The 14,357-nt window shown below is 32.9% G+C and overlaps 1 protein-coding gene across 1 annotated transcript; it reads left to right on the forward strand.

The window, feature by feature from the left end:
* Positions 1-6,977: 6,977 nt before the first annotated feature.
* Positions 6,978-13,449, forward strand: LOC138308571 (carbohydrate sulfotransferase 1-like). Its single transcript, XM_069249618.1, has 4 exons — positions 6,978-7,191; positions 8,018-8,186; positions 9,332-10,010; positions 13,330-13,449. The coding sequence occupies exons 1-4, from the start codon at positions 6,978-6,980 to the stop codon at positions 13,447-13,449; spliced, it is 1,182 nt and encodes a 393-aa protein (XP_069105719.1).
* The last annotated feature ends 908 nt before the right edge of the window (positions 13,450-14,357 follow it).

Genomic DNA, 14,357 nt, shown 5'->3' on the forward strand with positions numbered 1-14,357 from the left:
ACACAGTCATCGCCTGAAATTTATTATAGCTTTATCGATAGGAAAATAAATATTATTCACACTTAATTAAAAAAAAGACAATAATTGATTTTATATTATAGTCAACAGCTTAGCATGCTTCAGTAGTTTTATCCAAAACACGAAGATATATGTGTCATGTAAACTCAGCCTCCAAAAATATCAATACATGTACGTACTTATACAGTGGTTTGTATCCAATCCTATTAAATAAGTCAGTTGCAGCGTATAGTTTCAATAGACGGGAGGGAATAATATACTTATATGAGATGTCGATTCTTACAAGACGTTCATATCAAAATTTTATTCTATTTTTTGTTTTAATTGCTATGCTGTTTGGATTTATGCACGTGACATTGAACAACAGTAAGTATAAACATTTACTTACTTTATGAGTCTATTCAGTTATTATTATTATATTAGTAAACGCAGAACGAAATGTTTTTGTATTATTACTTAAGGATTAACTTGAATAGATTTTTTTGTTACGGAGATGTAACGCAAAAATCTGAGTGTACTCAGTGTAACCTCGAAGCGGTTTATGATGAGATTACACTCAGATTTTTGTGTTATATATCCATAACATAAAAAAATATATTCAAATTAATCATTATAATTCTATTTACTAAAGATAATCTCTTTACTTTGTCGATGAAATCATTACACCGTCATCCCAGCCAATCACAAGCGACGTTACAAACAGCGACGCCAATGTTTCCTTTATGGTTTGATAAAGTGTAATTTTAAGCCAATGAAAATGCTTGTAACAAACAAATTTGAATTATAATAGTATAAATCGTGTTTATTGCTTGTCTAGATATCTCAGCCCCATCACTCTACAATCGACTAATAATGCATTTAAGTCAGATCGAGACAGACAAAGCAGATACTATTGTAATTTTTCCAGGCAAGAAATGTAAATGCAATGCATATGAATACAATTTCGTTTGAGCTTAGTTATTGTCTTATTTACTTAACAGTTGCATTGTATATAAATATTTGATACCTGATACCCTGCAATTGAACGCTTTCAAAATACTTTAACGCTGAACGAAATGTTTTTCATTATTACATTTGTTTAAATCGTGTTTATTGCATAGTTAGATATCCAAGCTTAAGCCCCATCACCCTAAACTCGACTAATAATGCATTAAAGTCAGATCGAAAAAAGACAAAGCAAATACTATCTTATTTTCACCCGGCAAGGAATGTAAATGTAATTTTATTGAATGCAGTTTCGTTTGAGCTTTGTAAGATTTTTTTTTATTCAGTGTATATAGATATTGGATACCTGATACCCTGCCATTGAACGCTATCAAAATACTTAAACGCAGAACAAAATGTTTTTTCATTATTACATTTGTATAAATCGTGTTTAATGCATGGTTAGATACCTAATCCCCATCACCTTACATATTTTGACACGAGTAGGCTTAGTATGCAACATGTGCTAGTCATATTATATACTATGATATTCAAATTTCAGTAGCTGAGCAATAGATTATGTTTCATTTATAAATCACACTCGGCATGCTTGTTCCAAAGAGAACAAAATTTACAATTTGTGTAATAAAGATTCAAGTTTTAATGAGATTGTTTTTTTTTTTTTTTTTGCTCGCCTAAATTGTCGCTTATATATAATACAGAGTGCCTTAAAATGTAAATTGCATAAAAGCTTTTATTTATCGAATCTAAGAAGTTTTGATTTTTTGAGTTTCAGCAAAAAAAAAAACCCTGTTTTTATATGACAAAAATATCGTTGGTCACCATATTATCATCATCAACGTTACTTGGTTTGGATTTCATTCATTTGTGAAAAAGTTGTTTGGATTTTTGCTTTAAACCTTGTATGTTTTTGTATAGCAGCGATAGAGTATTTATAAGTCACCATATTATTACCATGTATACGTTTCAGTTGTTTTAAATTTTGCTCAAAATATCCTCTGTCTTTGTGGATCAACAATTTTTCTCAAATCTTCATTTTGAAAATTTAGAATGTGTTTTAAAGTGGCTTCTGTGGCATTCTTTTTGGACTTTGGACAGAACACTTAGCCAGTGTCATTATATGCAAGTTAAAGTAATTTCTATGACTCCGAAATTTGATATACAGTGTTTATAATTAAAGTCTCCATTTGCATTTCAAGGTAAAAAAAAAAAGAAAATTATTTTGCTTTCATTAAGTTAAGTCTAAAAAAATAAAGGGTTGTACTTATTTAGATATAAATAAGTACACAATGGAAGGTTGAAAAAAGAATTTTGCTATGCTTATTTTATCGACTTACAAAAATGCATACTGATATTGCGTAGATGACGCGAGGCGTGCAAATCATAACTGAATTTGCTTATTACATGAATAATAAACAGACCTTAATAGAGTCATAATTTACAAACAGAATTTAAAAAATGAGGATGATTTAACAAGGCCGTGTCATAACGCTGATTTATTCAAATATGCATTAAGGAGCTTACAGTGTATTCTGCATTTCCATATTACAGAGTTATCTGTCCTTAGGGGTTGGCATTGATTGTGACGTCATGTGTTTTCGAGCGTAACGTCATAATATTCGAAAAAAACGACGTGAATTGCGCTCACAAAATAATGACGTAACAATTGAAACCTACCCCAAAGGGAGCTAACTCTGTAACATGCAAAGACGGAATACTGTCTTCTTTATTTTACCCAAATAAAGTTTTTTTTTTAAAACACATTCTTTATTCCCTATACATATCTCTATAAGTTGAAGGCTGCCAATGTTGGGGCCTTGGGGTCAGCCTTCATATACAGTGTATAAATAATGTCCCCTCACACGGGGGCTCTCACACATCACATATCTTTCATCCCAATCAAAACATCCTTAGGCTTAAATTCATTGCATTAGTTTCATTCTACTCTTCCTTTCTAACTACTCTCTGACCTTAAATATGTATGCTTATGAAATGTACTTATCATTCATTCATTCATATTTTTTCGTATTTGATTGATTAATGTGGTAAGCCTTTCATTAATCGAAATGAATTTATATCGTAGATCGAGAGTAAGAGGGACCCTCCCATGTGAGCAGCAGAGCGTTTACACCCCTCCCCCACATCGAAAGATAATAATAATTATGAAAAAGGGATGAGCTTCATGAGTAGAGTTAATATAACTTTCCAATATTATTAAATTCAAAACCGTATGTGAAGAGATTGCTCAAACGCCCCCCCCCCCCCCCCCTAGTTTTTGTAAAGATCTGTTCCCCCCTCCCCCCATCCCTGATTTGTTTCCATTGTCAAAGTGTTTGCAAAAAAAATCAAACATGCTCCGAAATTTGGAATGGAATCTTTCATACGACAATAGTACATATGCTGTTTTAGCAAATTAAGTAAATGATTTTAAAAAATCCAAAATTTGGATTTCCCAGAATAATATCTTGATCGTTAGAATTATAGAAAGGCTGTGTGTTGTGTTCGTTGTACCAAGCAATAAACTGTTCAAATAATCTTTGCACGTAGTAACATTGCGAAAACAAATGCCTTAAAGTTTCTGGTTCCCTGTTACAAAATGTTCAATGTCTGTTATTAGATAGTTTAATTTTTACTAATACATCATTTGTTGTAAGAATTCTCTGATTAATTTTTTTTTAAATGTTTGTAATTTTGTTTCCATTGAACAGTTAAATGCATTTGCATACACATCACACCCACCAATTGAAATCATCACTAATCACTAAAATCAAAATCAGATTTCCATTTGTCTTGACTAATCGGTTTTCTCACATTATGTTCAACAAATTTCCAGTAGATACACTTCTATTTAGTTTTACACAATAAAAGTGAAATAATATCTATTTTCTTGGATGGTGTTACAGTTTCATTCCGTTCAAAAGAATAAACTTGATTCAAATGTCTGTCGATTTTATTTACTATAGCATAGTACTGAATAAAATATAAATAATAGATAATATCCATATATAATATTCTCTTACTGTACCATTTTGAAATAGATCACCAACTGTACCAAGACTGTGTTGCCCTTTCCATATGTTACAAAACTTTTTAATCGGAACAAAATTGACCAAGCTTTTACCTAAGTATTATGCAAGGGTATCAGGCTCACTTTGTATTTATGATAAAGCTGCTATCAGATCTTTCCAAAAAGGGTTTTTAATTTGTTCTCCTGCTTCTTTCATTTTACGTCTGTCAAGCTCATATAACAAATCAATTTCAAATGGCAATATTTCTTTTAGTTAGGTTTCCAAGTTTTCCTTGTATCTTCAAATATTCTCCTGTTCCATTTCACTTTCAATATTTAATAAAAGATAAAACATGAGTCATGTTTAAAACTCCATTTTTCTTACATGCAATCAGAGTGTCACGATTAATTTTTCTCAAACTTGAAATCCCATATGAAACCAAACAAGATTTTGTTTAACTTAGTAAACGATTTAGACGGGTTTGGAAGTGTCGAAAACAGATGTGCAAATTTGGGTAACATGAGTGTTTTTATGATAGTGATACGTCCAATTAAAGTAAGATCTCGACAAGTCCAGTATCTTAGAAGTTTGTTTATCTGACAGAAGTTTGTTATCATGATTTATTTATTCCATGTTTGCAAGGTTTAATGTAAATACTTTACCCAGCAATTTAACATTTGCAGAAGACCAGTTTATATTCAATTCAGGACATTTCTGTCATTGGAATATTTCTTGCTACCAATCCACAGGACACTGAATTTTTGTAAATTTATTTTTAATCCTGATACACAAGCGAGATCTTGCAGTATCTGAACAGCAGTGTATAGTGACTGACATTTACCATCAAGTAGGAGATAAGCATCATCAGCACATTGCCCAAGTATAAACTGGTTACCTTTTATAGCGATACCTCTAACACTGTTATTTGGCTTTAATGATAATGCTAACAGTTCCACCCCAATTAGGAATATATAAGGTGACAAAGGATCACCTTGACGACAGCCTCTACTCAAACTAAAGGATTATGACAAATGACCATTATTAATAACACAACTTTTAGAATTCTTATAAAATAATTTAAACCATTTACAAAGAGAATCTCCAAAATTAAAAGTTATTAATTAATTACTAGATATTAATTAATTACTAGAGTCAAAGGCCTTCTCAAAGTCTAAAATAAACAATAATCCTGACTGATTTTTCTCTTCCAACAGAGTCATGATACCATAAAGAAGTCTAGCGTTATCTCCCATAAACCTACCTTTAATCAAACCTGTCTGTGTTTCACTAATGGTATTTGGGAGAACCTTTTTAACTCTACTAGCTATTGCTGCTGATGCTATTTTATAGTCTACATAATGAAGGGGTACAGGTCGCCAATTTTTCAAATACTTTCAAATCTTTATCATCTTTTGGGATACATGGATACATGAAATAATACCCTGGCATTGAAAATCAGATAGTTTCCCAGTGTGATATGCATAAAGTTCAGAGCCCGGACTCTTCCCATTATCCATACATTTAAGTACTTATACCAATTCAGATAGTGTAAGTTCCCATTCACAAGTGTTTTTTTATCGATGTTACAAAGTAACAAGAATATGATGGTAAAAAAATAAGAATATTCAAACTGCAAAAGGTTATCTTGTGTACTGAATTCTTAAAAATGATCTCCCCTTGCTTATCCAGTATATTTTCCCAACCTTTGATTAATTTTGTTAGATTCTTATTGACAAAGTGACGTTTTTCCAGATCACAAAAGTATTTTGTTGCTTTTTCCCCTTTTTCATATCAACTGGCCTTTGACCGTATAATAAGGCCCTCAACTTTACATTTCCTAGAAATTTCAATTCCTGTTTTTTGGTACCAAACTCAGTCATAAGGTCTGCACTAGGGTTATTATTCATTATGTTTTCAAGTTCCTCTATTTCAATTTCTTAATTATTTTCATGTTTTCTCTTATACTGTCATCGAATCATTAAACCTTGTTTGTAACGGGAATGTTCATTGGTTTCAGGGTTTATTAATATTTAGAGTACACTCAGATTTTTTGTACACTCAGATTTTTTGTGTTATACCTTCATAACATAGAAAGCAATATTAAAACCCTTAGATAACGTAAATTGATACCGCTATACAGTGGTGTAGTGATATCTAAGAGAAAAGGGTTCCTTCATTACAATCCTAATATTGAATGGCGACTGTTTATTAGAATTTTCTCTAACCATAAACTGATAAAAATGTTTTCTATGTCCATAATAAAAATATATTCAACTTAGGCATGATCATTAAATAAAATATATACTTATAACATGAAATATTCGTGTGTGCTTTCTTTCGTGGTTTGAAGCCTTGATAGAATTTCGTGAATAATGATGTTCATGGTCAAACAAAAATCGTAGACTGGGCGCAACGGAAAGAATTGGTACTAGCGGAAAGAATTGGTACTAAGGTAGGTAATCCAGTCTAACAAAATTCGTTGTTTTTGTATACGTGGTTTCACAGCACCCACGACAACAATGAAAGTGTCTACACAAACATTTCGTATTGTAAGTAAAAAAATCATGCTAAATTCGACTTTCTGAATGGCAGATTATTTTTCTTCATACTATATGAAGAAAAATTTAGAGAACGGCGCACAAATTCGACGTTATTATGACGTCACAATAGAGATGTTGACGTTGCGTATAGATTTAGAAAAGATAATACAATGGAACACCAATGGAATCGTACGTTTAAACGTATTTTTTGTTATGAATAGTCTGAAAAATTAATTATAAGCATTGATGTAACTATTTTTTAACTTCAGCGGGTTATGAAATTAGTTTGATTGCTGATTTTTGTGAGAATCCGCGTAGTAGCGGATTCACACAGTTTAATAGTTACATCAATCCTGAAGTCATGATTAGAATGGTAGCTAAAAGACTTAAAAACTCAATTTACAAATATTTATTTCCCATTGTTATGTTGAATATTTAAGGTACAAGTACCAAAGCGAAGAAAACAATGGAACTTGCCAGGGATTCTTTGAAAGCAGGCATGTCAGTATGGAACAAGTTAAAAGTGTTGCCATGGTTACCTAATGAAGATCTCGTAAGAAAGTCTGCTTCACGAGACAAAAATATACAACCGGAAGTATATACCACGCCTAAATATATTCAATCTAAAAAGCCGGTACAGGAAGTGGTGCCACAACCATTACTGGAACCCCCAATCGAAAGTAAGTAATTCTGGGTAATAGTGGAGGAAGACAGCCAGAAGCTACAATTTTGTTTTCTCTGTATCATGAGGCATTTTTTGTACAGAAATAAACTTGACCTTTTACCCTTGACCTTGACCCCACTATTGTGAAAAGTGACACCATATTTATTTTCGAAACAGTGTGACTTACTGAACATTTTTATATAGAGTATCAAGATTTATCAAGAAAATTCCACGGAATTATATAAGCCATCATTGTGTATTTTACTTAAGTACCTGAAGAAGTAGCTAGTATGACCTTTGACCTTAATCCATCTGAACTTTTCAAAAAATTCCCGTTCTGAACCCCCCAAAATATGTAATGAATAAATTACATATATGACATATATCGAAAAAGAAGAGTCAAGTAAGGTCCTCTCAAAGTCCAAATATAATCTCACTCCCTTCAGATTTTAGCCGTTTTTCAGCTAATAAACTACTTGACATTTGACCCTTGACCTTCACTCCTCGAAAGGTTCAGAAAAATTGACACCATCATTTGTTCGAAACAGGGTGGCCTACTGAACATTTTGATATATGGTGTCAACCTTCATCACGAAAATCCCACGGATTTACATAAGCCACCGGACTACCTGTTGTTATTACTTATGTTAAACAGAGGTTCCATAAGAAGTCACTTGTTTTTGTATTTTTAGATCAAGGATCTACGCCGATTAGTTTTGAGGCCACGTAGCGATTCAGATGTAACTTTTCCTGACTTTTGTGTATTTTTTTCTCGACTTTTTATATGAATGCAGTGATGACCTCCTGACTTGTTTAATCATATTTATTTTTTTTATTTTTAGATCAAGGTCCTACTCCGATCATTCTGATGGCGTACTTTCGCAGTGGCTCCTCGTTTGTGGGTGATCTAATCCAAGCTCATGACGACGTATTCTATCTGTTTGAGCCACTGAGAGCCCCGACAACTCGCTTTAGATTGTTAAATGATACCTCTCACAGTAGCATTACCAGGTACGTCCATTCCTAATGAAGGATTCTTCATTTCGTAGCATTAGCTGGTGTGGGCTTCAGTCACCCTCGATAAACGCTATACAGATTCCAGTTCATTTTCTTATATACAGCCTTGTGGTAGAGTCCACCATATAATAATCCTGTATACTCAAGGGGTTACTATCACTGTCGTGATATCCACCTCTGGATTATGTCATAACAAAATTTAAGGCTCGATAAACGCTATACAGATCCCAGTTCATTGTCTTAAATAAAGCCTTGTGGTAGAGTCCACCATATAATAATCCTCTATACTCAAGGGGTTACTATCACTGTCGTGATATCCACCTCTGGATTATGTCATAACAAAATTTAAGACTTTGTTTGCAACCATAGATAAGAAGATACTGTATAGCTTTTAAATTTCGCGGGTGTAAAATTTCGCGATTTATTGTTTTGAACTTATTCAGGGGATATTATTTTCACGTATTATCTTTCTAGCCTTTTAAAGTCCCATTTTTATGACAGGCTATACTATGTGAAACCATGATTTTGATAAATTTTGCGAGGTATTAAACTTCGTGATTTTGGATTGATCCGCGAATTTGGCGAAAACATCCGGAAATATTAGCACCCATACAGTAGTATGGTTGACTTTGTTGGCTTTAAAGTTGAGTGTCGCTCTTTTCAGCGAAATGAACCCTTCTTTTTTACATATATTAATAAAGGAATTTTTACATTTGTAACTTCATCTTAGGTCATCGATATAGATATTCTGATGCTGTAATTGTTATTTCATAATTTTTTTTTCGGAAAGTAGTGAGCATAATACAGTGTCAATAAACGGTTGTGAATGGTTTGAGCCCTTTTTGTCCCCCTTCAAAACTGTTATTTAGTGATTAAATTGTATTTTAAATATTAAGTGCATCCCTGATCCAAGTGTAATAACTGTTTTCTAATTTTACTACTGTAGTCGTCATGGTAACCATCCAAAATATCCATAAATCATGAAAATGTAGGAATTTTGGCAATTTTGGTCAAATGTTTGTCTATGAAACCATAGACCACATCCTCGAACAAATAAAATATTTACCGAGAACAGGCATGCACTTCCAATACATACTTAGGAAAAAATAAAGTGACATAGTCCTTTGTTTGTTTTCCAGGTTTCAGGAGAAGACCAGATCGATTCTAACTAAATTGAGTGGTTGTAGACTTGATCATGTCCCAGGGGAGGTAATTCATGATCACTTCATGAATAGAAGCATGAAAGCAAGAAATTATATACAATGTATGGACGAACATATGGACAAAAACGACCCGATTGAGGCCAGTAAAAGTACATGTCTTAAAACTATGATACGGAGCTGTTTGAAGTCTAAAATTGTGCTCGTCAAGGTCATCCGCCCTTCTCTTGCAATGTTGTTTGAAATGATGAACGCCATTCCGAAATTAAAGATTATACACCTTATGCGTGATCCAAGAGCAATGGCGAGAGCACGTGTCAGTTTTGGGATGATTAAAAAGAAAACAGAAATTGATGACGTCACGAAATTTTGTGATCGACTTTTTGAAGATGCCGTGGTTGCAGAAAATATCAAACAGAAATATCCAGAGAGGATTTTATCGCTTTTTTACGAGGAAGTGGCATATCATCCCATTAAGGAAGCACAAAGAATTTACAAATTCGCCGATTTAGAATTTAGCAGACGACAACAGGAAATTATTACAGCCATGACCACAAATGCAACACCCGAAAAAGAGTGTCGGAAAATGTGTACTACAAAAATATCGACCCTACAAGCCGAAAAATGGCGGAAAGTCGCCTCACTTAAATTTGTCCAGGTAGTTGACAGATGTTGTCAGCCATTTTATCAAATGTTTTCTTACCGAGATATCCCCAACCTTGATATCCTCAGAGACCTTAATTACACACTACGTATACCATATATTTAAAAAATATTCATTCCTTAATTTGAACACGCATTTCCATGGTTTTTAAATACATAAGTACTTAAAAAAAAGACTCAAGACTTCGTTTAAAGCCGTCAAAGACGTCTTCAGGCAGAACGGTTGTTTATTTGGCATTGATGTCATGATATATCACGCCATTAATATATCATATAGATCTACTCCTATTCTAATATATTTAGAGCAACCATACGTTTCATTTTTGAACTAACAAAAGTATACAAAAATAGGAATAAAAATATTATAAATACTGGCCAGTATTACACATATAGAGGTGTATGTATAACTATAGAATCAAGTCAGAACTAAAAGATACAAAGGTTATTTACCTTTGAATCTTTTAGTTCTGAAGTATCTATACATGTAGTATACGGCTGGAAATGGTGACTATCATCAGAAACACCCTAGGATGTTATAGTAGATATTAGTATAGCCTGGTTTGCACCCGAATATCAGTCTACGTCAATCCTGATAACATAACAATATTATTTATAAATCTGAAGATATATATACCGTAATTTTTGTCGAATCAAGAAGAGATTTTTATATGTTATTCACTACCGCAAATTACCAACATTTTGAGAATTACAACACTTACAATGCATATGTTTTAACTGTACACAGACAAATAAGAACTCTAAATGAATTTTGGCAATACCACGAAACACCATGTTATTTATGTCTATTGTGTTGTACATATGGTGACAATACCACGAAACACCATGTTATTTATGTCTATTGTGTTGTACCTATGGTGACAATACCACGAAACACCATGTTATTTATGTCTATTGTGTTGTACATATGGTGAACTCTAAATGAATTTTGACAATACCACGAAACACCATGTTATTTATGTCTATTGTGTTGTACATATGGTGACAATACCACGAAACACCATGTTATTTATGTCTATTGTGTTGTACATATGGTGACAATACCACGAAACACCATGTTATTTATGTCTATTGTGTTGTACATATGGTGACAATACCACGAAACACCATGTTATTTATGTCTATTGTGTTGTACATATGGTGACAATACCACGAAACACCATGTTATTTATGTCTATTGTGTTGTACATATGGTGACAATACCACATATGGTGACAATACCAGAAACACATGTTTATTTATGTCTTTGTGTTGTACATATGGTGACAATACCACGAAACACCATGTTATTTATGTCTATTGTGTTGTACATATGGTGACAATACCACGAAACACCATGTTATTTATGTCTATTGTGTTGTACATATGGTGACAATACCACGAAACACCATGTTATTTATGTCTATTGTGTTGTACATATGGTGACAATACCACGAAACACCATGTTATTTATGTCTATTGTGTTGTACATATGGTGACAATACCACGAAACACCATGTTATTTATGTCTGTTGTGTTGTACATATGGTGACAATACCACGAAACACCATGTTATTTATGTCTATTGTGTTGTACATATGGTGACAATACCACGAAACACCATGTTATTTATGTTCATTGTGTTGTACATATGGTGACAATACCACGAAACACCATGTTATTTATGTCTATTGTGTTGTACATATGGTGACAATACCACGAAACACCATGTTATTTATGTCTATTGTGTTGTACCTATGGTGACAATACCACGAAACACCATGTTATTTATGTCTATTGTGTTGTACCTATGGTGACAATACCACGAAACACCATGTTATTTATGTCTATTGTGTTGTACATATGGTGACAACATGAAGCCAAGTAGTGGTTTACAATTCCATTTAACATTTCACAATGCTATTAGTAATCTGTGAATCGACGTTTGTTATTTTTTTTTTCATCTAAACAAAATACAAAACAAGAACTTTTACAGTGCAGACATTGTGTTGTAACTAATGTTTATAAGACATCAAACATTTTTTTTCATTTAAATGATTTTCATAGATTGACTGATCAAAAATTTTTTTTTATAATTTACATTTTATTCAGTTTTTTTTCATCAATACATGTAATGTACACAATACAACTGTGATCAATGATCATCATACAGACATCATATATATTTACTCTTTCTCACATGTGTAATCATACATACCCTTACACTACACTTTCGCAAGCTGTGCAAGCTGTAGATTATCAATATACATACACACAAACCACTCTTTTACTTGCTTAGATTTTTTCCTAATAATTACACTTGCATTCACATATCCACATCACTTCATATTTTTTAACATTTTTTTTTATCCATACATTTGCATTAACATATAGCGCTTTCTTAATTAGAAAATATCTAATTTTATTCATCCATACACTTACATTTATATATCACTTTGCACTTACATTCCCACACTTTCTAATTTTCAAAACTTGCATTCACACACATACATATTTTGATTGATAAGGTTGCATAAAGCTTAAGTGTTATTGTAATTATTTTCACCAAATTCATATCTGTATATGCAGTCATTTTGTAAGGATACCATGAATATGTATATATTAAAACACCCAAATATAATAGAAAAAAAATCTTTGTTTTCATTTGCTTTTATTACTGTTTATAATTTGGTGACAATTAAATGTGTAACAGTATTATGTATTGATTATAGGAAAGAGGGAAATTAGATAGATAGAAAGATAGAAAGATAAGTAAAGAAAGGGTGAAAAGGGAGAAGAAGAAGAAGAGAGAAAAGAAGAAGAAGGAGAATGTTGTTTTAGAACAAATTGGGTAAAATGGTAAAACATATAAATGCAAAAACATTCTTTTATAAAAGTGGAAATTGGAAACAGTTTATTGGCTTTGCAAAGGTTTATTACCAGAATACACATTCATCATGTGTATTAGAGAGGGGAAAACCTATATATACTGAGCGCCGATGAAAACGCAAAAACTGTCATAATATGCTAAATTTAATGGTAACAAAAAATTACAGAAAAAAACCTTTATTTCATTACAAAGGTATACATTTCGAGAGTCGTTTCCTATCAGTGAGTTAACAGTACGCCTCTCCATTGGCGCATGAGCCAACGTCGATGCCTCCGGGTCCACATCAGGCGATTTTGACGTCGTCGTTGTGTCAACATGTTCCCACGGAAGGGTCTACAGGCTTTCAAACCGGGCGCTTCGCAAACGTCGGCGGACAGTAGAAAAAAGAAATCCGTCTTCCATTAATACCTATCGTTGTTTCTTGCAGTTTGGGAGGCAGTTTGGAAGTCGGTCACGGAGATGGGAGGACCCGGATGAAACGGTCCTGTCAATCCGACGGCACTCCTTGCTTCCCAGGGCGCGGTCTATCATTCAGAGAACCCGTTGAACGTACCGCTGATGAAGTCTCACAATAGTAGAAGGCGAATATCCCATTCTACGCGCAATTTCACCCCGCGGAAGTTCGCCTGCAAACATACCCCTAACTTCGTGACACTGGTATCCGTAAGTCGTGGCATCGTTTTCCAAACTAAATGGCGCTTTCAAAATTTGAATGTAAAAGCAGTCTTCCTATCCACAAGGACTGTACACTTGAATGGGTTAGACCAAGCGCGCATTGATACCGAGTGCACGTGCAGATAGGTAACTTTTTTCAACAATTGACCGCTTCACGGCCCTGGAGAGCAAGTTCAGTCATGCGAATCATTATTGATTGACATAGTAAGGTGCTCAAAGTTTTACATTATTAATTTATTTGATTTTATGAAACAAAAAAATTAATTGAAAAATATTCAATATAAAAAGTTGGTTGCGTTTTCATCGGCGCTCAGTATATATATAATGAGAATAAATACGAAATAAATCCACAAAAAAATTTTATTTAATAAATTTCAAAATATTTTAATTAATCACATATGTTTTATAATAATAGTGATTATCAAGGAGTTATTAATGACTGTAGCTGATTCAATTGTCCTAAAGCCTACAGCTTAATTAGTTTGTCCCATTTTTTCCATTCCCCTTCAAAATTTAAGTTTAGCGTACGCGTTTTCATCCTTACATATCTCTGAATTATATGTAGTTGTCTTTAATATTTGTTTATGAGAGACTTAACACTAAGTGAATTATGTAAACATAATCAGCTCTATAAATATACTGAATTATACTGAAAATACAGACCAATTAAATCTGCTCTATTTACAAGATATAGAATTCAGATGAAGTATGAAGGTTTCTTAGGGCATTCCCATAATAGATGGGTTAATATGGTTTATAAGTTCAAATTTACACAGAATA

Source organism: Argopecten irradians, chromosome 15 (assembly GCF_041381155.1).
Source record: "Argopecten irradians isolate NY chromosome 15, Ai_NY, whole genome shotgun sequence".
NCBI lineage: Eukaryota > Metazoa > Mollusca > Bivalvia > Pectinida > Pectinidae > Argopecten > Argopecten irradians.

What these genes read in the sequence shown, in the direction of transcription:
- LOC138308571 (XM_069249618.1), top strand. Translation starts at nt 6,978, where the DNA reads ATGGAACTTGCCAGGGATTCTTTGAAAGCAGGCATGTCAGTATGGAAC. An exon ending in ACTGGAACCCCCAATCGAAA is followed by an intron (nt 7,192 to 8,017) that starts GTAAGTAATTCT and finishes TTTTATTTTTAG; the next exon opens with ATCAAGGTCCTACTCCGATC. An exon ending in CCTCACTTAAATTTGTCCAG is followed by an intron (nt 10,011 to 13,329) that starts GTAGTTGACAGA and finishes TGTTTCTTGCAG; the next exon opens with TTTGGGAGGCAGTTTGGAAG.